Source organism: Mesoplodon densirostris, chromosome 14, assembly GCF_025265405.1.
Source record: "Mesoplodon densirostris isolate mMesDen1 chromosome 14, mMesDen1 primary haplotype, whole genome shotgun sequence".
Taxonomy (NCBI): domain Eukaryota; kingdom Metazoa; phylum Chordata; class Mammalia; order Artiodactyla; family Ziphiidae; genus Mesoplodon; species Mesoplodon densirostris.
In genome coordinates, this window is record NC_082674.1 from 75,789,266 (window position 1) to 75,815,631 (window position 26,366).

Below are 26,366 nucleotides of genomic sequence, written 5' to 3' on the forward strand. Positions count from 1 at the left end.
GTTGGTGGGGAGGGTGTCCCCAGGTCCTTCAACTCCGGGATTGAAATCCAGGTGGGCCCTTGGTGACCAGGCTCCGAGGATGGGCCTTTTGAGAGGCCAAGGGGTACAGAGGAGGGGGAATATGGGTAAGGAGCTTTAATTCCTGCCCCTGTGAAATGGGGATAAAATGCCGATTTTGTAAGGCTGTTGTGGGAGTGACGGGGGTAGCCCCCATGTGAGGGCATAGGTCCCCAGAAGTTCCACTTTTCCACAAGGCAGGCTTCTCTGGGGGCGCTGGTTGTCCCTGGTGTTCAGTTTGTGGGTTTCACTGCCCCCTGCTCTTGTGCTTGTTTACTGTATACTGTACGTATACTACAATAAAAGCTTATAAAAACGTAGTGACTTTTTCCTCCTTTCACAGTCAGACTGGGGGCGCCTCAGGGTCTCAGGTAGTCTTCCCCACACCTGAGCACAGGGCAGGGTGAGGACAGGGGTCTCCCAGGTTTGAGGATGAGGTTCCACCCAGCACTGCCGTCTCCCACTTTTCTGCGACGTTTCTCTGCCCCCTGGTGGTGGGAGGGGACCTGAGAAGAGATAACACCCCCAAGTGGGACCCCACCCCCCGCAGGGTGCCTAGTGCGCGGCTTCTCCCCACCCTCTCGCCCACTTCAGCCAAGCCGGGAAGGAGCTGGGTCCAGAAGGCTCGGGCCTGGGCTGGGAGGGGAAGCACAGGTAGCAGAGGGCGGGGCTGCAGGTGGGGTTGGTTGGGAGGGGCTGCAGGTGAGCGCTGGAAAAGCTGCTATTTAAGGGGGGGCGTTGACCATAAGTTTGTAATTAGGCTGCCTCATCTCGTGGGAATTGGTGCTCCTGCTAGCTGCGGGGCCGGAGCGGCCCATCTCCGGCAGCATGAGCTTTGGAGGCCTCCGGCCGTGGGTGCTAGCTCTGATCTCTTTGCCGGGTAAGTGGGTTGCCTCGCCCTACTGCCCACCCCCGTCACTTTGGTTCTAGCCTGCGGAGTCCTGGGGGCGGCCAGAGGGCGTGGCTGGAGCCCGCAAGGGATGTGAATTGATCTGCATGGCTCAGAGAATGGGCTTCCAGGGATGTTCCTAGAAGCTGGCTCCTGGGGGGCCCGGGGAGGACCTCCGGAGGACGCTGGGAGCAGAGGGCCTGCCTGGCAGGAGAGAGCAGGAGTGACACCCCAGGCGTTCATGCTCTGCTGGCCATGCCAGGCTTGCCCGGGCTGAGCCCATTTCCAGACCCCTGGGCTGACGAGGGGGGCAGGGGGCAGGGTCTGGGGCTAGCCCTCACCCCGCTGTCAGCGTTGGAGACTGAGGTCTGTCCCGATCTTCCTGCCTCTTCCTCCCTCCCCTGCCTCATCCACACCCAGACACTTGGAGCCTGGGGCTGCCTTTTGAAGTCCAGTCTTGGGCCCGCTAAGGGAGCTCCTTCCTCAAAGTTGTCCAGGCTTCAGCAGCAGGTGGGGCTGACCGGGGAGGCCAGACGGGCTCCCGGGACTCCCTCCTGGAGACCTATCTTTGTGAAGGGCCTGGGTCTTGCCGTCTGACACCCCACTCCCACCCCACCCCATGTCCTGTCATCCTGTGTCACCACTGGGGGCACTCTGGCCATCGTGCATATGTACCTGTGTGTCTGGACCAGGTTTCATCCTAGGAGTGCCCTCGGCCTCTCGCTGCCCAGGAGTCTCTGAGACCAGATTCTCAGAAGACCTCACCCCTGCGGGGACCCAGACGTCTTGGGATAAGGACATCCCTGCAATTAACCAAGGTGAGGGCACTGTGTCTTCTCTTGGGGTTTGGGGTATGAAGTTGTCCACGTGGCGTGTGAAAACTATGCTGAATGCTCAGAGAGCGGAAAAAGCTGGGAGGAAACGTGCCAGCTTTCTTACTGGGTCTTGGAGAGTCATGGTTCCACGGGCAACTTTTTTTTTTTTTGAAATTTATTTTGTATACAGCAGGTTCTTATTAGTTATCTATTTTATATATACTGGTGTATATATGTCAATCCCAATCTCCCAATTCATCCCACCACCACCATCACGGGCAACTTCTTAAGTCTATTTTTCTGCATCTTCTCTACTGGGTTGTTACTTTTATAAGAAGGGGGAAAACCAGAGGTTTATAAAAAAAAAAAAAGAGAGCCCCGTTCTTTTATCAGGCCAGGTCTGGTTTTGAATAAGGTCATTAGTGGCTGTTTGGAAACAGGTCAGCCAGCTGGTTCAGGATGACCTGCAGGTGTGAGGCTCTGCGGGGGGGTGGGGTCCAAAGACCAGGAAGCGTGAGTCTCAGACCTCCCTGCCTGGGGATTTCAGCTGAAGAATGAGAACATATAGATAACCTGGGACAAAGCTAGTAGAAATAAAGACTGGAGTTCAGAACGGGGCTGGGGGGTGAGGGGTAGGGGATGGGAATCTGCCGGATGTGGTCTCCCCCTCCCCTTCCTCTGTGAAAAGCTTGAGCAGGGCCGTTCGCCACCTTTCAGTCACTGTGACTGGTTCTGGCCATCTCCAGACCAATGTGAGGCTTCCTTGGCATTGCTTTCCAGCTGCTGTGGAGGATTCTCTCTGCTAGGGCTCCTGGTGGCCCAACTACCTGTGAGCCTAGTGTAGTGCCGGCCATAAAGCCCTTGACCGGGAGGCTCACACCCTCCCCAGCTGCTGGGAATGTTGGTTGCTGAGGCCTCGCAGCTGGAGACCCTCGGCCAGGGATGCCTGGGAAGCTATGCCCTGCCCTGCCCAGGGCGGCCCAGCCACAGCGACTCATACAGGACGTGGGTCTGGCTCCATGCCTCCAGGTGGGATAAGTCTGTAGTGCCACTTGGGGTCCAGAGCTCCTATGGGGTCCGGCTGGGGCTCTTCCCCAGCGCTCTCCACCTCTCCCTGCTTCCACCATCAACCACCTGCAGATGGCTCCCTGGCTCAGGCTCTGCTTCCAGGGAACCCAACCTCCAGGATGCCAGGAGCTCTTCTAAGATTCCTGCTGGGGCTGATATCCTAGTAAAGAGGCTGTGGAGAGGGCTGCTAGCTGTGGCAGAAAACAAGGCTGGGGGGGGAGGGGGAGGGGGGAGGGGGAGGGGGAGGGGGGAGGGCAGGAGCCAGTACCCACCCTCCTGTGGTGGTGCAGGCTGGCGTTTCTGTCACTTGCCACTGTAAGGGTCCTGAGTATCACACCGATGGGTAGGGGGTGAGGTGGGTTGGGAGAGCCCAGGGCGTGTTCTGAGGAGTGTGGCTTGGGCTGGAGCGGAGGATGAAGACAGCTGGAAGAAACGGCATCTTTCTGAGAGCAGAGGGCCTCAGACGCAGGAGCTGGGACTGGATTTTTTTTTTTTTTGGCCACGCCATGGGCTCACACGCGGGATCTTAGTTCCCTGACCAGGGAGCGAACCCATGCCCCCTGCAGTGGAAGCGTGAAGTCCTAACCACTGGACTGCCAGGGAAGTCCCTGGACCTGGCTTGTGTGGATCTCAGGAGAGGTGCACCGTCTGAGCCGGGGAAGGGTGCAATCAGGCTGAGAAGCATTGCACACGTTTGTAGACTGGGACTCAGGGGCTGTGTGACCTGGCTGAGGTCACTTGCCTGTGTGACAGCCTCAAAGCCCGAAGGAGGACGGCCCCTGGGGTGGCTTGGCCTGGCAGCCAAGGTCTCTCCTGGGCCTGTCCTCGCGTCTGTGCTGTGGAGGGCCTGGACCCACATACGCCCCTCCCATCCTCCCCAGGCCTCATCCCAGAGGAAACCCCAGAGAGCAGCTTCCTCCTCGAGGGGGACATCCTCCGGCCGGTGAGTGTGAGCACGCGTACACACACGTGGGTGTAAATAACCTCACAGGTAGTGTCAGAGGCCTTTGAGTCCACCCCTTGGCATCATGGGGGGGTGACGTGTGAGGGACCCACCATTGCTGCTCGTAGCTCTTCTTGCCAAAGTCAGAGCGAATGTTCTATTAGGAATAAGCCAGCCTGAGGGAGGGTGACTTCTGGAGTGGCGGCAGCTGTCAGCCTGAGAGGGCTTCCTGAAGGAGGGGGTTTGGACCTTCAAGACCCAGCTTGCTACCCTACCCAGGGGAGGTGCTCAGGGAGTATCGGGACAGAGGAAGAGGTAAGCACAGGTGGGCAGAGTGGCTGGTGCGGCTATAGGGAGGTGTCTGCGGGGAACATCGGTGTGGGGGCGATGGTCTCGGGACGCCGGAACAAGAAGTAACACAGGAACCATCCTGCCCAGGGGTGGGGGCAGGCTGAGAAAGGGAGAAGCCTGGATGGGAATCGGGGCGACTTGCATTACCATCTTTTAGGAGACACTTGCCTAAATTGGGGCGAGGGTGGGCAGAAGGCTCCTGAATAGGACAGTGGCCTGGTGTGAGCAAGACTGTGCTCCTGGTCTGAGGCTGTCCACTGGTGGCCCAGCATAAGTCTGGGCTGAAGACTGAAGGCCAGCCTGGGGCGGGGCAGGAACCCCCGGGGCAGGGCTGGCCCCTGTTCCCAGTCACCCAGTGAGTGCCGGGGGTAAAAGCAGAATCCAGTAAAACCTTTGGTACCGGTGGGGCAGGACGTGCTGGGGTGCTCTGAAGCCCAGGCTTCAGAGTTGGTGGAAGAATAAAGGAAGTTGCTAAGGCCATGGGTGTTGCCTTAGAATCAGCCCGAGGAAGACCGTGTCCCCATCTTCCCACCTGCATGTTCAGAGGAGCTCTGTGGGCTGCTGTGCTCCAGGAAGGAATTGGGGGTGGTGGGGCTGCTGGTGGAGCTGAGCCCCTCTGAACTAGGCCCCCTGGGGTGCTGGGATTCCTAGCCAGCCTCTTCATTTTGTCTTGTTTCTCTTCTTGATAGAATGAGTTGTAAGTTCTATGTTATGTAGAAGAAAGGGTTGTGCTGTGCGTCACAACTCACGGAGCTGGCCCGCCGACTTCCCAGCTTCTATCCCAGTTGTAATGACCAGCCACGCTCATGTACCCAGGGGGGTCTGCGGCTCACACCTTTAGGGCTCCCATGGCTGGAGGGAAGCTTGGCTGACCCGGGTCCCTGTGCCGCCCTCTCTCCTCAGAGCCCTTTCCGGCTGTTCTCAGCGACCAACAACAAGTGGCCCAAGAGCAGCGGGGTGGTGGAGGTCCCCTTCCTGCTCTCCACCAAGTATGGTGAGTGGGCCAGCCCCTCATCCCCAGTGCAGCCCAGGCTCCTCTCTGGGTCTTTGTTCCCGCTTCCCCTGCACCTCTGCGCCCCTCCTACCGCTACCACCCAAGTAGCCCTTCTATCCCTGCTGGCCCCTGAGCTGGGAGGCTAAAATCCTGGAGGAGCTGATGGGAGAGGTACATCTAGGGACTGTCTGATCCATTTCAAGACCAAATGGTCCAGAGGACAGTGATCTGCCCAAGGTCACACAGCCGGGGTCTGTCTGGAACCCTGCTTTCTTCTCCCCACACCATCTCACTGCCCTTTCTAGACATTCCATTTTGGGGGAGTGATCTGAAGCTTGGTTCCCTCCCCAAGTGCAGACGTCCAAGGGGCTGTGATGGCTCTAGGGGCTGGGCTGGGGCATCAGCCAGGGTGTCTCCTCTCCAGATAAGCCCAGCCGCCAAGTCATCCTGGAGGCGTTTGCTGAGTTTGAACGCTTCACGTGCATCAGGTTTGTTGCCTACGAGGGCCAGAGGGACTTCATTTCCATCGTCCCCATGTCTGGGTAAGTGCTTCTGGGTATGTGTGCAAGTGTGTGTACTCGTGCATGTGCGGGGTGAGAGCCACCGCTGTCTTCAGTTCAGCCTGGAATTAACAAAGCTGTGGTCAAAAACCTGTGTCTGGGCCTCTGTCCTGGGGTCCAGAGTACCCCTGCCCGTCTGAGTGGTTTGCCCAGTGCGAGCTGGACCTACAGATACTCAGGGCAGGAGGTGGAGGAGATGTGGGCAAGGAGGTGCTCGACTGTCCTTTAAAGAGCCCTCAACTCCATCTCTGGGGAGATTCTGTGGCCTGGGGACTGAGTGCAGGTTTCATGAGACAGACCTAGCCTCAGATCTGGGTTCCACAGTGCAGGAACCAGGTGACTCCAGAAAGTCCTTTAACTTCTGAGCCCCTTCTGCCTTCTCTCTGAAGTGGGGGTGACGGCAATACTGCATTCCTAGCTTGCTAGGAGCCTAAGAGAATGTGGGTGAGAGCTTTGACTTGGGGCTCCCCACGTGGGGACATTCACATAATGTGCTGCTTCCGTCACCCACATTAGTATCGGCTCCCACCCCCTCCTCTCGTGCAGGCTGGAAAGGGGGTTCCAGTACACCCCCCCTTTGCAGAGGGCCAGGCAGTAAGGGGACTTGGGGCCAGCAGGCTCGGGACTAGAGCCCAGGATGGGGACTAGCTGTTGGTGCTCACTTATCCCAGGTCCTGGGTCTGTGGCTTCTCTGGGCTGGTGCCCACCCAGCACTCTCATGGCCCTGCAGGTGCTTCTCGAGCATAGGGCGTAGTGGAGGGATGCAGGTGGTATCCCTGGGGCCCAGCTGTCTCCAGAGGGGCCCGGGCATCGTCCTGCACGAGCTCATGCATGTGCTGGGCTTCTGGCACGAGCATTCGCGAGCCGACCGGGACCGCTACATCCGTGTGAACTGGAACGAGATCCTCCCAGGTGAGCCGGGTTGTGAAAGGCCAGGCTAGGGCAGGGGGTGGTGGGGTGGTGGGAGAGGTAGTCCTGCTGGGAGAAGGTGGCAGGAGGCATGGTCCAGGCCTGAGGAGTTGCCCAACTATTTGGGAGTGGTCGTCCATCTTCCCCACTCCCCGCCTGTCTCCCATGGGGAAGGTGGGGTTCCTGCTTGCCTCCGAGACCTGGAGAATAGTCCAGATGCTGCAGCTCTGGGCCCTGAGCCTTCAGTGCCACCCACAGTTACCCTGAGCTAGGGCAGCAATTTGCTGTGTGCCTCGTTTCTCTTCACGGGCACTGGCAGTTACCTGAGGATGGAGTTGATGGTCTTAGGAATCTTGCTCACTCGTACTCAGCTAGCAGCCCCTCATGCTCTGGACACTGCTGAGTGGACTCAGGGCAGGGACTGTGTTCCAGCTGGGGCACTGAGCCAAGACAGAAGTCCTGGAGGTAGTGGGCCAAGTGTCAGACGCAAGAGGCGCAGGGCAGTCCTGTGGGGCTCGGTGTGTGTGAGATGGGTGCTGATGGGCACCTGGGACAGAAAGTACAGGGAGGCCAGGCTCTAAGAGGTGGCAGTGGGAAAGCTGAGGCTGGTCTGGGGAGTGGGCCACTGCACTGAATCCCAGGGAGCAGCCGCTGGGTGCGGGGTATGGTGCCGGGGATCTGACTCCAGCAATGTGGGGACCCTGACCTTTGGCAGAGGGGGACAGCCTGCTGCAGGAGGTGAGGGGAGTCCAGACAATCGCTCTGTGAGGGAGGGGGGCAGAGGAGGTAAGTGATGACTTGGGTTTGGGGGTTATGGAAACAGGAGGAGGTTTGGAAGGCTTCCTGTAAGCGGAGGCTTCTGGTGTGAGCGCCTTTGCTGCTGCTGTGGGGTTAGCCAGGTGAAATGGTCAGGGCTGGAGCCCAAGATGCATGCACGGATGCCCCTCCGCTCCGAGAAGGGGATGGGAAGATGGGTAGCGCCTCTCAGTGGGACGGAGATTGGAGCTTGAGATCAGAGATTAGTCTAGGGAAGTGGGGAGGAGACACTGACTCCATAGCCTGAAAATAGACGATAATCCTTTTAAGTGCTCATGGAGGGACTTCCCTGGTGGTCCAGTGGTTAGGACCCTGCGCTTCCACTCCAGGGGCACAGGTTCAATCCCTGGTCATGGTGCGACCAAAAAAAAAAAAAGCTTAAGTGCTCGTGGAATTCTTGTAAAAACTTCAAATTTGAAAAAGTAGAGTTAATACAAACAGTTTGATCATGACGTAAAGAGCAGAAACTAATAATAAATCAAAATGAAAAACTTTATCCACCTGGAAATTAAAATTAAAAAAACCACAAACCTTTCTTTTAGCTATGAACTAAAAGAAATTGCAGGAATTCTTAAAACACGAAAAGACATTAGAACCAATGGTTCACAGCTAAAGCAATGCACAGGAAAACGTGTAGACAAATACTTACATCAATAAACATAGGGAACAAATGAGGCATTTCAATCCAAGTTAAGAAAAAAATGAAAGCAGGAGGGAGTTACTGAAGGGAAAAGCAGAAATTAATGAGTTAGAAAACTAACAGCACTAATAAACTGAAAAGCTGTTTTGTTTTTGTTTCTTAACGATAAAACAAGTTAAACACCAGCTACCCTAATGGAAAAAATTGCTTAAGAATGGACAGAAATGAGAATACATTTGTACTTAGTTAATATGTACAGAACAGATTGCTAAAATATGCAAACTAATAACAGTAATTAACTGGAGGTGGGAAGGCGAGGACTCAGGAGGGGGATGGAGTGGGAGATTTATTATGAATCTTAACGTTTTCTGATTTTTGAATCTATTGCCTATTCAAAATTATGTTTAATAACTTAAAGGGTTTTAAAAGGAAGAACTAAGCACTCTACTGGGCAGGTATTTTCAGGCAGGTGATGGGATATAAAGGGGTTGGAATTCCATTTTAGTGGTAAGGAGGCTGCTGGTGACCATGGGTGGATGTGGAGGTGGCTGGCTGGGCCTGGGGGGTTTGGAGGGCGCAGCTCTTCTTTCAGAGGCTCACTGAGAAGGGCAGGACTTGACGGAGGGAATCTAGCCCCTCGCAGGCCTGGAGGAGCCAAGTGCCAGGGAGAAGCAGGTGCTCTGGCCGGTGGTGGCGAAGGGCTGGACTCCACACCTGGAGGTGGGGGTAGGGGGTGGGGGGCGGGTGCTGTTGGCCCGAGGCAGGGAGAGCAGGTGGCTTTGCTTCTGGGAACCAGCTGTCCCCACCGCACACGATGGGCTCAAGGGCCTCTAAGGCTGGGGTGAGGAGTAGGCACTTTATCTCACCGGTAGGGGGCATCCAAGACACTCTTAGCAGCGTGTGACTTCGTGGAAGCTGCAGGTCGTATAAAGATAGTCTCATACAAGGTGAGCTTGAGAGGAGGAGAAAGGTGGAGAGAAGTCTTAGGGGGCGATGGCAGGCCACCACCAAGTCCCTGTGCTTGCACATCAGCTGGTGCAGGTCTGGAACCCTCCCAGGGCACGGAGGAGACAGGGATCAGGGATCAGTGGCGGGGGTGGGGAGATGCACATCTGGCTGTAGTTTTGGACCCCTAAGCTCAGGTAGGTTGTACATTTCCAGAAAGCCCCTATCACCTACCCTTCCTCCCCTGGCCCTCTTCCCACATCGCCAAGTATTTTTTCAGGCTTTGAAATGAACTTCATCAAATCTCGGAGCAGCAACATGCTGGTGCCCTATGACTACTCGTCAGTGATGCACTACGGGAGGTGAGGACCCCCTTTCCTTGCTTCCTTCCCTCTGGGCTGCCATGCCAGCTCCTGCCGTGGTCTGCACTCAGGCCCCTGCCTGCTTGGGTTTCAGGCTCGCCTTCAGCCGGCGCGGGAGGCCCACCATCACGCCGCTCTGGGCCCCCAGTGTCCAAATTGGCCAACGATGGAACCTGAGCACCTCTGACATCGCACGGGTCCTCAGGTTTTATGACTGCAGCCCGCTTGGCCAGGACCCCCGTGCAAAAGGTAAGTGACAGGGGACAGAGTGATTTGGGGAGCCAAAGGAGGCTCCTGTGTTGAGGTGGTGTCAGCGAGGGTCGGGTGCTAGGAGGTGAGGCTGTAGAGGTGAGCACGGGGAGATCACCAGGGCCTCACCGCAGGAGATGCAGGAAATGCACGTGAAAAAATTAACCCTCACTGGTGATTATAAAACTGTTAGATATAGGAATAGAGGTCACTTTCTTAACTTTAACGTACCTACCAAAAACCCAGAGCAAAACTCATTTTTAATGTCAAAACATTAAAATTAGGACCAAGACAAGTTTTTCCACTATTGTCCCATCTATTCAACGTCTTAGCCATTGTGGTACGACAAAATTAAAAGTCTGAGGCTTGGGAAGGAAGCAAAAATTGCCACTATTCATATATGACTACATTGAAAGTAGCAATCTATAAACAAATTACTAGAACTAGCAAGAATTTAAAAAAGTAAATATAATCAATATATAGAAATCAGCTTTATTTCTGTATATCAATAGTTAGAAAACACAATTCTTAAAGATACCATTATAATAGTGAAGATAAAGTCCTAAGGAGTAAATCTGACAGAAGCTATATAAAACTTTTATGGAAAAAAACCTTATTACAATCATTTAAGAATGCTTAAGTAAATACAGAGATGTATCATATTAAAAGGAAGACAATATAAAAATGTCATTCTCTACTGATCTACAGACTCAATAAATTCCCGTTGAAAATCCCAATAAGTTTGGAGATCTTGACAAATGAGTCTAAAATCTGTATTAAAAACGCAAAAGACCAATAATAGGCCAGACACTCCTGAAGAAAAAAGTGGAGGGACTGCCCTAGCAGACATGAAGTTATGTAGATTATAAAATGTCTTTATATATATATATATATATATATATATATATATATATATATAGCATATAAATGTATAAATGCATATATTCATATATGTACACAGAATGTATATAAAATACCTTTATATAAACGTGTAGCATTGGTACAAGGGTAGATAATTGCCCACTGAAACAGAATGGAGAGTTCAGAAATGAATCCTCCTCAGAAGTGGACACTTAATAAAAGGGCATTTGATCACTAGGGAAAGAATAGGGTAGCCATTAAATAGGTCTAAAGACAGCTAGTTATCCATTTTATTTTTTAATTATTTTTTAAAAATTTATTTTATTTATTCTTGGCTGCTTTGGGTCTTTGTTGCTGTGCGTGGGCTTTCTCTAGTTGTGGCGAGCAGGGGCTACTCTTTGTTGCCATACGCCAGCTTCTCATTGCAGTGGCTTCTCTTGTTGCAGAGCACGGGCTCTAGGTGCATGGGCTTCAGTAGTTGTGGCACGCAGGCTTCAGTAGTTGTGGCTTGCGGGCTCTAGAGCGCAGCTTCAGTAGTTGTGGTACACGGGCTCAGTAGTTGTGGCTCGTGGGCTCTAGAGTGCAAGCTCAGTAGTTGTGGTGCATGGGCTTAGTTGCTCCACGGCATGTGGGATCTTCCCAGACCAGGGCTCGAACCCGTGTCCCCTGCATTGGCAGGCGGATTCTTAACCACTGCGCCACCAGGGAAGTCCCTAGTTATTCATTTAAAAAAATGAATTCCTAATTCATCATGCACAGAAGTTCTAGTTGTATACAAGACTTCCATGTAAACCAAAAAAAACTCTAAAACTTTTTAGAAGAAAATATAGTAAAATGTCTTCATGACCTTGGAATAGGTAAGGACTTTTAAAAATAGGCAACATGAGACAAAGCTGGAAAAATGAAAAAATCCAACTACGTTGATCATAATAAATACTATTTATTAAAAGACATAAACGTGAAAATACAAGTTACAGATCAGAAGAGAATTTTTGTAACTACTTGTACTCAAAGTATATTAAAAAAAACTTTTAGAACTTAGTAAGAAAAAACCCCACAAAGTAGAAAAGTGGGCAAGAGACTTAACAAGCAATTCACAGAAGAAACCAAATTGGGAAACACAAGATATTCAACATCATTAATAATTGGGGAAATGCAAATAAAGACCACAGTACCTTTTTATACCCCCTAAATTGGTAGAAATTTAAATGTCAGATACTACCAAATACTAATAAGACTATGAAGCAGTGATAACATTCATTCTCTGCTCGAGGAGTGTAAATTGCTGCAACCACTTTGGAAAACAATCTGATAGCTTATGAAGTTGAAGTGTATATACCCCATGACCCTACTCCTAGGTCTTGTTGCATGTGTGTACCCCCAGCTTCAGCCATAGGCAATCACTAATCTACATTCTGTTTCTATAGTTTTGCCTACTCTGAACATTTCATATAAATGGAATCATACAGTATGTGATCTTTTGTGACTGGCTTCTTCACTTAGCATCATGTTTTCAAGGTTTGTCCATGTTATCGTGTGTATCAGTACAGTTGACCCTTGATCAACATGGGTTAGGGGTGCTGACCCTCCGTGCAGTCAGATCTGCCTATAACTTTACCGTCAGTCCTCCGCATCCTTGGATACACCAACCATGTATCGTGTAGTACTGTGAATATTTTACTGGAAAAAAAAATTCACGTATAAGTGGACCCATGCAGTTCAAACCCATGTTGTTCAAGGGTCAACTATACTTCATTTTTATTGTTGAATGATATACCACATTTTGTTTATCCATTTATCAAAGGATATTTGGGTTATTTCTACTTTTAGGCTATTATGAATAATGGTACTGTGAACATTTATGTATAAGATTTTATGTGGACATATATATATATATTTTTAGATGTTTTGGGTAGGAGTTTATTAATTAATTAATTTATTTGTGCTGTGTTGGGTCTTGGTTTCTGTGCGAGGGCTTTCTCTAGTTGCGGCAAGCGGGGGCCACTCTTCATCACGGTGCACGGGCCTCTCACTATTGCGGCCTCTCGTGCTGCGGAGCACAGGCTCCAGACGCGCAGGCTCAGTAGTTGTGGCACACGGGCCTAGTTGCTCCGCGGCATGCGGGATCCTCCCAGACCAGAGCTTGAACCCGTGTCCCCTGCATTAGCAGGCAGATTCTCAACCACTGTGCCACCAGGGAAGCCCTGGACATATATTTTCTTTTCCTTTGGATATATACTTAGGAGTGGAATTTCTGGGTCCTTTGGTGACTCCATATTTAACTGCTAAATTGTTTTCCAAATTGGCTGCACTATTTTTCATTTCTACCAGCAATGTATGAAGGTTCCACTTTCTGCAAGCCCATGTCAACACTTATTCTTCTGATTATAACCACCGCAAGTGGGTGTGAAGTGGTATCTCGTTGTTTTTCTTTTCTTTTAATATTTATTTATTTATTTAGCTGTGCTAGGTGTTCGTTGCAGCACGGGGGATCTTCGCTGCTGTGTGCGGGCTCTTTTTATTTGCGGTGTGCGGGCTCTTAGTTGCGGCATGCGGGATCTAGTTCCCTGACCAGGGATCGAATCTGGGCCCCCTGCATTTGGAGCGTGGAGTCTTAACCACTGGACCACCAAGGAAGTCCCTCATTGTAGTTTTGATTTGCATTTCCCTAATGACTTTGAACATCTCTTTATGCGCTTATCGGTCATCTGTATATTTTTGGAAAAATGTCTGTTCAAGTCTTTTGCCCGTTTTTCAGTTGGGTTGTCTTTTACTGGTGAGTTGTAGGAGTTCTTTATATATTCCAGATACACGTTCCTTATCAGATATATCATTTGGAAATATTTCCTCACATGTTATAGTTTAACTTTCTAGATGGTGTCCTTTGAATATAGACATTTAAAATTTGGATGTGAAGTCCAACTTATCTATTATTTTATCACTGTATTTTTGGTGTCATATCTAAGAAAGACTTGCCTAACTCGAGGTCATGTAGATTTAGTCCTATGTATTTTGCATGTGACTGTCTAGTTCCAGCACCATTTCGTAGACTATTCTTTCCTATATATAATATCAAATATTACATACCTTTTTAAAAATAAAAGGAGACGTGGTAAGAGCTTTGTGGGTAACTATTTGAGGCTTGACTAACATGAGGAACAGAATTGACAGGTGGCTAGAAGGGGTCATGGGTCAATGGAAAGTTTATCAAGATGGTGGACACACAGCAAGTTTGGATACTGAAATAATGACCCAGTGGAGAAGGGGGAATGGATATGGTGGGGGGGCAGAAAAATATCTAGAACATTCAGGGAGGAGTTGCTCTTGTTGGGAGCTGGGGAGCTTCCTTGGACCTAATGGGAAGGAAGAAGACAGGAACAGATGCGAGTTCACGTGCAGATCTTGATGTGCAGATGAGGGGCTCCGTCCCAGGCTCGGGAGGCATACAGAGTGAGGTGAGGTCTCCAGCCGAGAGGCTGGGGAGAAGAGGATGGATGTGAAGGAAAAGGTGTGAAGCTGCTGACTGGAGAGCAGGAGAGGAAACCCGCGAGAGACACGTGGCCGGGCCACGGGTGGTGCTGGGCTGCTGGCGGAGGCGTGGTGTAGGTTAGTCACCTGGTCCTCTAGGACTGGGGTGTTGTGGGCAGTTCTGACAGAGGGGGAGGTGCCTGGGGATGTCTCCAAGGGAGAGGCTGCACCGAGGGCTGTGGAACCCATGCCAGGTGATGAGGGGGGTTCGGAAGTGAGGAGGCTGTGGAGCAAGAAGGGTTTTGGGGGCTCAGTGGGGCTGAAGGATCGTGATACTGAAGCGAGTGGGCTGGAAGTAAAGGAGGCGGCTGTCAGAGGGTGGGCAGCCGGGACCCGTGACTTTAGTGGGTGTGGTCTTGGCAGGTCCAGGCAGGGACTGGGCTGTGAAGTCACTGGTTGGAGCATGGCGGCTCAGATTGGTCAGTGTCCTTGCATGGAAGATATGGCTCATCGGGAAGCCTTTGGTGGGTGGGCAGGAGTGACAGGGATGAGGGCAGTGCTGAAGGGGGGATGGGACCGACTGGCCAGATAACTTGGGCCTGAAATGAAGAGTCTTACAAAGCAGCTGGTGGCAGCCAGCTGTGGTCTGGGAGGGGCAGTGAAGGGCCAGCAAGACCCACCCCACTGAGCACGTGGGCCTGGTGGTGCTCACGTGTGTCCTGCTGACGCCCTGGGTTTGGGCGTAGCTGCAAGTGTAGGAAAAGTTCTGGAATAGGCCTCGGATATGGGTGAGAGGTGAGGTGTTGCCCTGTACAGAGCAGCCCCAGGTGGTCTGGGTGACGAGGGCTGCAATGCTAGATCTGGGGTTTGACCATCAGAGCAGCTGGGGGTGTGGGTGGGAGGTCACGGAAGATCCCAGTGGCCTGACCTTCTGCTGGTGACCTCTGGGGCCAAGCGGGGAGGGAATGGGATGGCTCTGTGGTCCTTGTCTCTAAGGGGGAGTTGGGAGCTAGGGCCTTGAAGGCATTGGGTAGTAGCATAGCAGGAGCACGGCCGGTTGTCGCATCCCGTGAGCTGAGCTCTAGATCACTGTGAATGAGGCTGAATGGGGCTCTGGCTCTCTCAGCTGCCATACACTGTCCCTCTGTGATTCTGGGACGTGACCTATCTTTCCTCCTCTAGGGCTCCAGACCCACAGCGATGGTAGGAGCCCCACTCCCGCGTCTAGACCATACCTGCAGCAGCTCCTGAAGGCACTGTTGGCAGAATCCGGGAGCCCTGGCCCCGGTGGCTTCGGGGCTGAAGAGAGCCCACGTGTGTGGAAGCCCCCCGCCCTGAGGCGTTCTGGTGTGGAGGCCTCTGCAGGGCCCCCCCAGCCCCCAGCTTCTTCCCTAAGGTCAAGACCTGGAGCAGTGGTTCCTGGCATTGCCCTGGAGCAGTCCTGGCAGGCCCAAGTGCCCGCTGTACCCCCAAACCCACCTCTAGAAGCAGAAGACCAGCCAGCAATCGTCTAGGCTCTTCTGGGGAACCCTCCTCTGCCAGGAGCCCGTGCACCCAGAAAACGCTTCATAAGGACACCCAGAGGTCACGCCTGTGGCTTCTGCCCCCAAGTGGGAAGGGCGTTCTGTGCTCAGGGTGGCCAGCTTGTATAACCCTTGGCCCCTCTAGGCGGCACCCCTGTCCTCCAGCCCCTCTGGCTACCCTAAGGCCCAGGCCTCTCCCTCTGCCCCTTGCTTCCCTGTCATGTTCCCCCAAGAGCTCCTGGGCACAGAGGGACCCTCTAGGTCTGCCAGGGGAAGGCAGGCCTGCCGGGGGGTTCCTGACTCTGCCTGCTGCCATCTCCTGCCCCAGCCCTGGGGGAGTCTGGGAATGGGAGATGACCTCTTCAGGGCTCTAGGGACAGGGATCTGGAGCGGTGGTCCTCCCTGAAGGCCCCTGGGAGCCCTCCTGTAGTTGAGGCCCAGCCCCCCAGCATGGGCTAAGGGTACCTCTCCGTCTCCCTCGGGTCGGCCTTGGGGGAGGGGCACCCAGTGGCTGGGGCCCTGGGAGCAGCCTCGCTCCCTGATGTCTGAGTGCTGGGAACGTGGCTCTGCGGCCACAGCCTCCAGCCCTGCTCTCCAGGAGGCTTTCAGAGCCCAGCATCCTCCCCTGCCACCCAGGGAGACGAAGAGGTGGCGGCCCTCCAGGACTGCCCGTGGGAAACGGCCAGAACACGAGGACCCTGAAGTCGGGACTCAAAAGCTGTTGTCACTCTGCATTGCTGTCTCTATCCGACACCCGCCTCGCCCCTCCTGGGGAAAACGAGGAGGCCCCGGAAGGTGTGAAGGGGCTGTAGGGTCCCCCTGCTGGTCTGCCTTCAGCCAAGCCCACTCCTCATCAGCTCCTGGCCTCCCCCGTGAGGGCTGTTCTCGGGGCAAAGCAAGTCTCCAGGGATGCCAGTGAGCAAGCTGGGAGCCCCCCAGTGGTGCTGTTCTGGGGGCCCGCTTGGGGTAGAAGGGAAGCAGGAGCCCGTGCCCGTCCCAGTGGGACCAGGTCCCTCAGGTGTCTTGGGAAAAGGTAGAAATAAAGTTGGGAACTTGCTCCAGGAGTCTGGTGCTGGACTGTGCTGACTACCTCATACCCGAGTGCCTTGAACCCTCCCGATTGCCCTGGGACCCTCAGGTGGTGAGACCCATATTCCAGAGGAGGGAAGAGACTCAGGGAAGCAAATGGTTGTGCCCAAGGGAACACGGCTGTGCAGCCGTGCAGGGCTGAGGCGTGCCCTCTGCCAACCTCTTCACTGTGTCAGGGGACCTGGAGCCCCTGTCCTCAGTCTATCTTGGGTTTCAGTCTTGAGCCAAGGATTTTCTGAGACTGAACACGGGTCTGACCTCAGGTGTTAGTGTCAGGGAAGGATCATGGCTGGGGGTGCTCTCCCTATAGCCTTGCTCCCAAACGTGGGACGTGGGGTGTCAGAGTTTAGAGTAGGGAGTGGAGGCTCTGGCCACAGCAGGTGACAGCTCCCCTGGGAGATTCCCAAGCAAAGACTTTGGGCCAACCCTAGGATAGAGAAAGTACACATACCCATTTATCAGAAATAAGTGTGGCTGTATCACGACCTGTGGGTCTCTGAATAGCCAAGCCAGGCCTCTGATAGCCAGCTGGGGTTTCTCGGTGGCCACGCTGGGTCAGAGGAGGTGATGTGCTTTGTGTGCTGTGAGGCCCTCCCAGCTCAGAGGCTGCCTCCATTAAGATGTGGCTTTTGATCTCGGACTCCAGGTTCTCCAGAGAGGGAGGTGGGGCTGGCTGATCCTGATGGCTCATGGGGAAGACTGCTTACTCTTTCTTTGTGGGTGATCAGGGACAAAGCGGTCCTTGTCCTCTCCTTCCCTATCACTCCAGAGCCCATGCCCCAGGCCAGCTCTGGGCCCAGGCCTGTTCCATGAGCCCCATCCTTCCTGTGATGGTCCAGCCCTGGTTCAGCCCCTGGAGCCCCAGCATGGAGGGTGTGATATATATGGGGCCCTGGGGTGTCAACCAGAGCCTGGTGGATAGCTGCCACCTCCCAGAGTCTTGGAGCCTATTCTCCAATCCCCAACCACACAGCTATGTGGGCTCGCTCATCAGTTTATTCACTCATCCAACACACATCTATTGAATTTAGGTGCCAGGCAGGCTCTGTTAGAGGCACTGGGAATAACTTGGGAAACAAGGCATGTTTTCTATTCTCAGTTTATTCAGTGACAGGGAGAGGGATAAACAGTCAAATAAAGCATCTGGGATTCATAAGTGATGGGGGAGGGCGAGCATTTCTATAGGCTGTTGGCATTTCACCTGAGACCTGAATGGCAGGAGGCTGCTACCCCGGGAACATCCAGGGAAAGAGCAGCCAGTGCCGAGGCCCTGAGGCGGGAAGAAGCAAGGTGTGTCAGGCCAGTGCGATGGGATGTGTGTGAGGGTGGAGGTGGGGGGGAGACACAGGCAGGACCTGGTCAGCCAGAAATCGATGGTTTTATTTCACGAGCAACAGGGAGCAGCTGCTGGAAGGTTATAAGGAAGGGTGTGACAAGATGATTTAAAATTTAAAAAGTCATGCCGGATACTCCCTGGAAAACGAATTGCAATCGGGAAGAACAGCTGGTAGCCACTGCAGTTGTGCAAGTGAAGGTGATGGGGGTCATGGAAAGGGGCAGAAGTGGGTGCTTTGGGAGTACGTTTTGGAGGTCGAGGCAAGTGCACTTGCAGTTGGATGTAGGGGGTGAGGGCATCCCAGCAGTGAGAACTGAGGGGAGAGACCTGGTTCAGGGGAAATGGGCGTGTGAAGTCTGAGGCTACTAGATGTCAAATGGGTGGGTCAGGGAGTGTGTGGGCTGAGTGAACCTGAAGTTCAGGGCGGGGGATACTTTGGAGAGTCATCAGCATCCAGGTGGGTGCCAGGGGCTGGAGGAAATTACCCAAGAAGAGTTCAGGTGCAGAAGAAAAGGACCCCAGGGCTGAACCGGCGCTGCATCACTCTGTGCATGGTTTCTTAGCCTTAACAGCACTTCGTGACGGATGAGTCTTCACTGTGTGGGGGGGCGGTGCCCTGGACCTTGTAAGATGTTTGGTGGCATCTTTGGCCTCTACCCGCTAGATGCCAGTAGCAGCCCCCTTCCTCCTGTGGTTAAATTAAAAAATGTCTGCAGACGTTGTCAAATGTCCCTGGGAAGGGGCAAAAATCACTCTGTGAGAATCACTGATTTAGGATTTGGGAGAAGGAAAGGAAACTGAGACGTGGCCTGTGAGGAGGGAGCTGAGTGTCCCCCAGGAAGGGTCCATCGTAGAAAACGCTGCTGAGAAACAGTAAGAGCAGGACTCAGAATGAGCCTGGCACTTGGTGGCGTGGAGTCACAAATGACCCACCAGGAGTAGATTCAGTGGAGGGTGGGGTGCAGATGCCCTACAAGGGTGAAGGGGAGAACGTGACGGATTAGAGACAATGACCAGGCAAACGAGAAGGTGGCGGCTGCAGGGGGGCATAGAGGGCTTCTTAAAGAGGGGGCTGGCCCTTAGAGAGGGGGAGCGATAGCAGGGGAGGGGGTAATTGAAGGAGCAGAGTCCTGGGGGACATGAGAGGGGTTGGGGTCCAGGGCATATGCCAAGGACTTGCCCTAAGAGTGGAGATGCAGCTCGGGTACAGGGGCGCTTGGGGGATGGGTGCCTGCCGGATGGCTACCATTTTCTCTTAAGTACAAAGCAAAGTTACAGCTTGCAGGTAGGGGGCGGGCAGGAGAGGGATGCCGATTGTGAAGCATGGGTAAGTGAGCACACTAGGAAAGTCTGGAGATTTGCGGTCATGAATTTAAAGCGAGGCAGGTCGATGCAGTGCGTGCTTTGCTCTGGAAAAAGCAGCTGCTTGGTCAAAGGCAGGGTGGATGATTTAGGTTTGACCAGGGTTGGGGTTTTGTCAGGAGAGGTGTGATGGAGGGAGAGAGAATGATTGACTTACATCACAGAGGGCACGACTCAAGGGTCTGGGGAAGTGGGAGGCTGGGTCATACAGGGTGGTCTGGGGTAAGGGTCCCAGGGATTTGAAAGGCTGGAGCTTCTGGTGAAAGCTGGGGTGGGGGTGAACCCTGGTTGGGGATCATCCCCATGGGCCCTCAGGGCAGGGAGGGCAGCACCTTGAGCTGCTGGAATCCTGGCCCAGGAGGCAGTGGGGCCAGTCTCACCTTTCAGGCCTGGAGAGGTGGTTCCAGGGCTTTCAACTAAGATGGCACATCTCGGGCTTCCCTGGTGGCGCAGTGGTTGAGAGTCCGCCTACCGATGCAGGGGACACGGGTTCGTGCCCTGGTCCGGGAAGAGCCCACATGCCGCGGAGCGGCTGGGCCCGTGAGCCATGGCCGCTGAGCCTGCGCGTCCGGAGCCTGTGCTCCGCGACGGGAGAGGCCACAGCAGTGAGAGGCCCGCGTACCGCAAAAAAAAAAAAAAAAAAAAAAAAGATGGCACATCTCTAGCTGTGCTCTCACAGCCAGGGATGGGACAACTGTCTCCCCTTTCTTTAGAAAGGATGCTACTAGGTCACCTTCCTCCCATGGCCCCTCTTTCTAAGGACATCCCTTGGGGGCACCTTCATGTGGGTACCACCTAAGAAAAACTTGTGTATGTCATCTGCTGATGCCTGCTACCATTACTCTTCACCTTTCAACAATCTCGGCCAGGTACTGGGGACAGAGAAGTGATGTCTGCTCTGATGGAGGGGGTGGTGCAACGAACCATCGGACTCCATCTTGCTCTGAGCGTGAAACTGGCACCGAGGGAGGGCAGGGTAACTCCCTCTGCCTGAGAGGCGGTGACAGGTGAGCAGACCTTGAAGACAGAGTAGGGGTCCACCAAGCACAGAAGGAAGGGTAAGGAGGGCGTTTCTGGCAGAGCAAACAGCCCCTGGAAAGGACTAGAGATATGGGAGCTCAGGGCACGTCCAGGGACCAGCACGTAGCCTGGTGTGGCCCGGAAGGTGGGCCAGTGCCTGTCACTGCCTCCCCCTCCCCCTAAACGTGGCTGAGAGTAATCTAGGCAGCTCCTGCCGCTGGCTGGTTGTAGATCTGGGACTGACTCTGCCAGCCCTGGTGGAGCAGGATGATGAGGGAAGGTCAGATCTAGTTTGGGAAGCGCTGAAGGAAGCCCTGCTGGGGCCCGAGGCTCTGATTCATGCAGGGCTCGGTGGAGCAGGCAGCTGGGGACTGTGGGTGTGTGGGGAGATGAAGACCACAGAGAGGAACAGGAATCGAGTTATAACAGTGCCCACTGCCCCGAGAGCCAGCCGCTGGCCTTGGGGGTGGGTGGGGCTGGGCGGCAGCGGGCGGCACAGAGCCTGGGTGGTGGCTGAGCCTCAAGGGTTCCTGCAGACTCTCTCTGGCTGTCCTCAACCTAGGCTGGTACCCAGCCGGGCCCGGTGCTGCCCCTTCAGGGAAGGCCCAGGTGAGCATCAGCATTGACTTGTAGGGGGGAAAGGATGGGGTGGGGTGGGTATGAGCAGCTCTGGCCTCAGTTCCTGCAGAGTCCTGGAGGCCTGGCCTTTCAAGGAAAACAAGCCAACAGACAAAAGGCTGCTGCTGATTGCAGTGTCTGGGGAGATACCCACTGGCCCCCCAGCCTGAGAATGGTGGGAGAGGGTGAAAAATGGTCCTTCTCAAAGCCCATTTGGGCCACCAGGGTGTTGAGATTCCCTGCCGTGGGACAGGGAACCATGGGGACAGGAAGGAACTTGCTTAAGTGGCTGCTTCCCCAGATCCAAAGGCCACCCCTCTGTCCTTCCTCAGGGAAGGGGTTTCTGAGACCTCTCCATCCCTGGCGACCGTGGGGTGGAAGCCCAGCAAGTCGAAGGATGCATTCATGAAACCTGTCTCTGGAGGGGGCAAGGGAGGCTGGCCGCCTCTCCAAACCTAGCCTAGGTAGTACCTACCCCACCAGGCTGTAGGCACTCTCATCTAACAGGGGAGCTGGGTAGGCTGGCAAGAGGCAGGGAGAGCCCAGGATCAAGGAGGATGTCCCTCAGCTCTGCCATGTGGCTGGGGGGTGGGTGGGTACCACCTCTCTGAGCCTGGGTAGGGGTAACACATTCTGGGCACCCTGAGGTCATACTCTCTGCTCCCATGAAGATGGAGCAGGCACGCTGGATCAAGATCATGTCCTTTGGAGGAGACTTACTTTCAGAAGTGGATTGATGCTTTATACAGAGGATGCCATGCACAGCTGTGGGCTAGCAATATAAGGCCTGGGTCTAGGCTGGGGTTACAGCATTAGGGGCTCCGGAAACGGTGAAAAAAGCGCCCTTGAGGCTGCCCAGGCTGGCGCTGGTGGCAGTGGCCACAGGGAGCGTGGGTAGGGGGAGGGTGTGTGACGACCGCTGGTCCTGCGCAGCTCTTTGAGGCCAGAGTGAGGTTAGGGTGCGGTGTGTGCTTAGTCGGGAATTTCTTCTCACCCCAACTGCTTTTTCTAGGGCTACTCCAAGGCGGGTGCGTAGCCTGCGGGGTGGGGGCGGAGTCAGCAGGACTGGAGCAGGGAGGGGGTCCCTACAAATGCAAAGGGAAGCTCTTCCCTTCGAAGCTGCCCGTGAGACCAATATTTTCTCTGAATTGTGTCAAAAAGACCCCGCCCTTGACTAGGTCTCCTTGCTCTGCACCTGGGGACATCCTCTTCCTACTGGTCACGAGGTCGGAGTTTGCAAGCCCCCCCCCACCCGCTTACCGCCCCCGCCTCCGCCTGAGTCTCAGTTGTTGCTGAGACTTGGGTCCAAGCCAGTTTTTTTTCTTACCTCTTTGCCCTTAATGGAGGAAACTGAGGCAGCTGCAGGAGAAACGGGAAAGCTGAAGTCGTCAATCCCAGGCTCTGAGCACTCGCTTGCCCCCCGCCCCGGGCTTGGGAGCCTTCTCAGTGGCCCCGGGACGCGGCAGGCGGCGGGTCTCTGGCTGGCCGCGGACGAGCTCGGCAGGCAGGTGGCGGCAGGGGGCGCTCGCCACCTGGCCACCCGCGCCTCCTCGGGCTCCGCAGGCCCGACGGAGTCCAGTCGGTGCGGAAAGGCATTTGGGGAAGGGGTTCCCAGCGGTCTCTCGGCTCACCTCACGCCCTCCGCTGGGCTTCATTCCTCGAGGGCTCCGGTCAGGGGGTGTGGTTTATTATGCTCCGGCGCCCCGACACACCCACCCACCCTCTCCTTGGGGCTCTTGGGTGGTGGGAGGGGAGGTCTGCTCGCGCCCACCGTCCTAGACCCGGGGGCTCGGCCCTAGCCCCGCAGTCCGCTGGAGAGACGTCCCGCCTCGGCGCCCGCGGACCCGCCAGCGCCGCGTCCCAGCTCCCCGCGTGCACCGACCCTTCCACTTCTGCCAGCATCCTTCCCCTGGTCCCGAAGACCCCAGACGCCGGGCCCCTCTGACCTGCCCCATAGCGGAGGCCGGGAGGAAAATGGGGTGGGGGTGCCAAGGCGGAGGCCGGGGGCGCCGGGAGGCTGCGGTCCGCCCACCCCTCAGCGAGGCGCACCTCCCACCCACCCTGGGTCTCACCGCCCGCCCCGCCTCCCTTCCCTCCTCCTGCTCCCGCCTCCAGTCTCCTCCCTCCTCCAGCCGCGCTCTCTCTCCTCCCCACTCCCCTGCCGCGGCGGGCTGCCTGCAGACGCGGCTCCGGGCTAGAGCCGGCGGAGCGGAGCGGGCCTCGCCCTCCTTACCTCCTCCGAGAACCGGCGGCGCGCCCCCTGCCCGTCCGGCCGGGGCCCCGCGCCCCAGCGTGAGTCCAGCAGCCTCCCAGCGGCGGCGCCCAACTTTCCCTCGGTCCCGGGCGGGGCGGGGACGGCAGCGGGACATCTTGGTAAACTTCTCCGGGGCAGACGGCAGGGAGCCCGGGCGCTGGTGCAAGAGGATGTAGGAGGGCGGTGGCCGGCCCCGGGCGTCCCCCGCCCTCTTGGCCCCTTTCGGCCTGGCCATGGGGCTCCAGCACCTTCAGCGCAGCCAGGGGGTCTAGCCGACCTGGGTGGGAAAGCGCTGTCGCCGGCTGTGCACGCGCTGGGCGAGCAGCGCCCCTTCTGGCCGCGTCCGGCCCCGCCATGGACCACCAGGAGCCCTACTCCGTGCAGGCCACTGCGGCCATCGCGGCGGTCATCACCTTCCTCATCCTCTTCACCATCTTCGGCAACGCGCTGGTCATCTTGGCTGTGCTGACAAGCCGCTCGCTGCGAGCCCCGCAGAACCTGTTCCTAGTGTCGCTGGCCGCCGCCGACATCCTGGTGGCCACGCTCATCATCCCTTTCTCGCTGGCCAACGAGCTGCTGGGCTACTGGTACTTCTGGCGCACCTGGTGCGAGGTGTACCTGGCGCTCGACGTGCTCTTCTGCACCTCGTCCATCGTACACCTGTGTGCCATCAGCCTGGACCGCTACTGGGCCGTGAGCCGCGCGCTGGAGTACAACTCCAAGCGCACCCCGCGCCGCATCAAATGCATCATCCTCACCGTGTGGCTCATCGCAGCTGTCATCTCGCTGCCGCCCCTCATCTACAAGGGCGACCCGGGTCCCCAGCCCCGAGGGCGCCCTCAGTGCAAGCTCAACCAAGAGGCCTGGTACATCCTGGCCTCCAGCATTGGATCTTTCTTTGCACCCTGCCTTATCATGATCCTTGTCTACCTGCGGATCTATCTGATCGCCAAGCGCAGCCACTGCAGAGGTCCCAGGGCCAAGGGGGGTCCTGGGGAGGGTGGGTCTAAGCAGGCCCACCCTGTCCCTGGGGAAGTTTCAGCCTCAGCCAGATTGCCAACTCTGTCCTCTCAACTGGCTACTGCTGGAGAGGCCAATGGGTGCTCCCAGCCCACTGCAGAGAAGGACGAGGGGGAGACCCCTGAAGACCCTGGGACCCCCGCCGTGCCACCCAGCTGGCCTGCCCGCCCCAGCTCAGGCCAGGGTCAAAAGGAAGGTGTCTGTGGGACATCTCCAGAGGAGGAGGGGACTGTAAAGGAGGAGGAGGAGGGGTGTGAGCCGAAGGCCTTGTCAGCGTCTCCCGCCTCAGCTTGCAGCCCATCCCTGCAGCAACCACAGGGTTCCCGGCTGCTGGCGACCCTACGTGGCCAGGTGCTCCTGGGCAGGGGCAAGGGCTCTGCGGGGGGGCAGTGGTGGCGGCGGCGGACTCAGCTGACCCGGGAGAAGCGGTTCACGTTCGTGCTGGCCGTGGTCATCGGCGTCTTCGTGCTCTGCTGGTTCCCTTTCTTCTTCAGCTACAGCCTGGGTGCCATCTGCCCTCAGCACTGCAAGGTGCCCCACGGCCTCTTCCAGTTCTTCTTCTGGATCGGCTACTGCAACAGCTCGCTGAATCCTGTCATTTACACCATCTTCAACCAGGACTTCCGTCGTGCCTTCCGAAGGATCCTTTGCCGCAAGTGGACCCAGACGGCCTGGTGAGCCCGCCTGCCTGCTCCCCGTGTGGGGTTGGTGCCAGGTGGTGCCAGGGCCGCCCTGCTTCTTGCCCTGTTTTATGTGGCCCCCTCCCTAGGGCTTTCTGGCCCCTTCCCTGGTCCTGCAGGCCTCATCCCAGGAACCCCCTCAGAGGGGCAGGGTCTATTTGAAGCCTCCCCTTGCTGGCTTGGCCGTGGGGGGCCATCTTCTCCACCCCCTGCCTGTGCACAGGCAGATGGATGAGGCTTGGACCTTCCTGAATGTAGCTGTGGCCAGGTTCCCTTGCAGAACCCCAGATCCCTGCAAACCTTGAGGACCCTGTGTTTTCTGGTTGATCACTTGCTTGTGGTGTTTTGTATCTTTCTCATCTTCCCCTTGAAAAGAGCAGGAAGCCAGCCTTCGGCTTTTTCCAGGAGGGCCTGCTGCTGAGGAGAGGCAGAAACGACGATGGGCATCCGTGCTGTGTGCCCGTGGTCCCCATTAGACCCTGGGTGGGGGTTATGGGCTGGCACCATCTTTGGCCTCTTCTTCTTCCCCCTGCTTTCGGAGTTGTAACTCCAGAACTGTGGATCATTTTCCTCACCTGGCGCCCCTCTGGGAGGCTGGTGGGTGCGTGGCTGCCTCGGGGGGGTTGATCTGGGGGTCTGGCCTCTGCCTCCACGGGAGAGCCCTGATCACTAGCATTCACCGCCTGCAAAACCCAGGGCAACAATAGCTTGCCGCCTACTTGCTGCAGGGAGATGAAAGGCTTCGCAGAAAGTTTTGAGCTCCGTGGGGGAACGCACTAGAGAACCAGAAAATGTGATTATTCGGTGATATAAAAATCCCCCTCTTCTGGGTTTACCACACCTGTCTTCGTATAGACTTTTGTTCTGTGCCTGGGGTGTGAATTCCTACCCCAAACTGGAAGTGGTGAGTGGCAGACAGAACCACCGACTTCAGTTAAAGGATTTCTTCGAGAATGTGTTCTTATGCCCGCAAAGGTTGGAGTCATTACGCCGCATGACAACTTCTCGACATTTCACCTGCAACACCAAGAGGGTTTTCGTTGGCTTGGACCCCCCAATGGGGGAGAAGTCTTTTGTCATCAAGCAGGCACATTGTTTCCCCAGGATCGCTAAAAATACCCACCGCATGGGAACGGTCTGAGATGAGAGCATGTGGTGGGGTGCTGGGGCTAGAGCAGGTGAGAAGGAGCCCCGTGGACTCCCAGGGGAGCCTCCCACTGGAGTTCCTGGGCAGGGCTCCAAGCCCCAAATAGATCCCTTTGATGCATAACTGATTCCACCCCGGGTGGGTACCGTCTGTCTATCTCAGACCCAGCCATGTTGCTCCACCCCACTGATGGGCCTCCAGGGGCCTCTCCCTCCTGGTCCCCTCCCCCACCACAGAACTGGCACCTGGAACAGTTGGGAGCATGTGGAGGATGTTTTGCAGTCTTCCCCATGTGAGTGCCTGGCTTCACCATTCAGCCGGTGAGCATCTTGTCTTGGGGGTGGGGCTGGCACGCTGATGGGCCTGGCTAGACGGGGAGGGCTGCTGAGG

At 55.6% G+C, this 26,366-nt stretch overlaps 2 protein-coding genes across 2 annotated transcripts; both read left to right on the forward strand.

Moving 5' to 3' along the window:
• The first annotated feature begins 885 nt into the window (after positions 1-885).
• Positions 886-15,441, forward strand: ASTL (astacin like metalloendopeptidase). The gene is made up of 9 exons (XM_060116980.1): positions 886-937; positions 1,639-1,764; positions 3,711-3,772; positions 5,027-5,117; positions 5,542-5,659; positions 6,408-6,589; positions 9,268-9,349; positions 9,444-9,598; positions 15,110-15,441. The coding sequence occupies exons 1-9, from the start codon at positions 886-888 to the stop codon at positions 15,439-15,441; spliced, it is 1,200 nt and encodes a 399-aa protein (XP_059972963.1).
• A 7,701-nt stretch (positions 15,442-23,142) lies between these two features.
• Positions 23,143-24,827, forward strand: ADRA2B (adrenoceptor alpha 2B). Its single transcript, XM_060117336.1, has one exon. The coding sequence runs from the start codon at positions 23,484-23,486 to the stop codon at positions 24,825-24,827; it is 1,344 nt and encodes a 447-aa protein (XP_059973319.1). The 5' UTR covers positions 23,143-23,483.
• Positions 24,828-26,366: the final 1,539 nt, after the last annotated feature.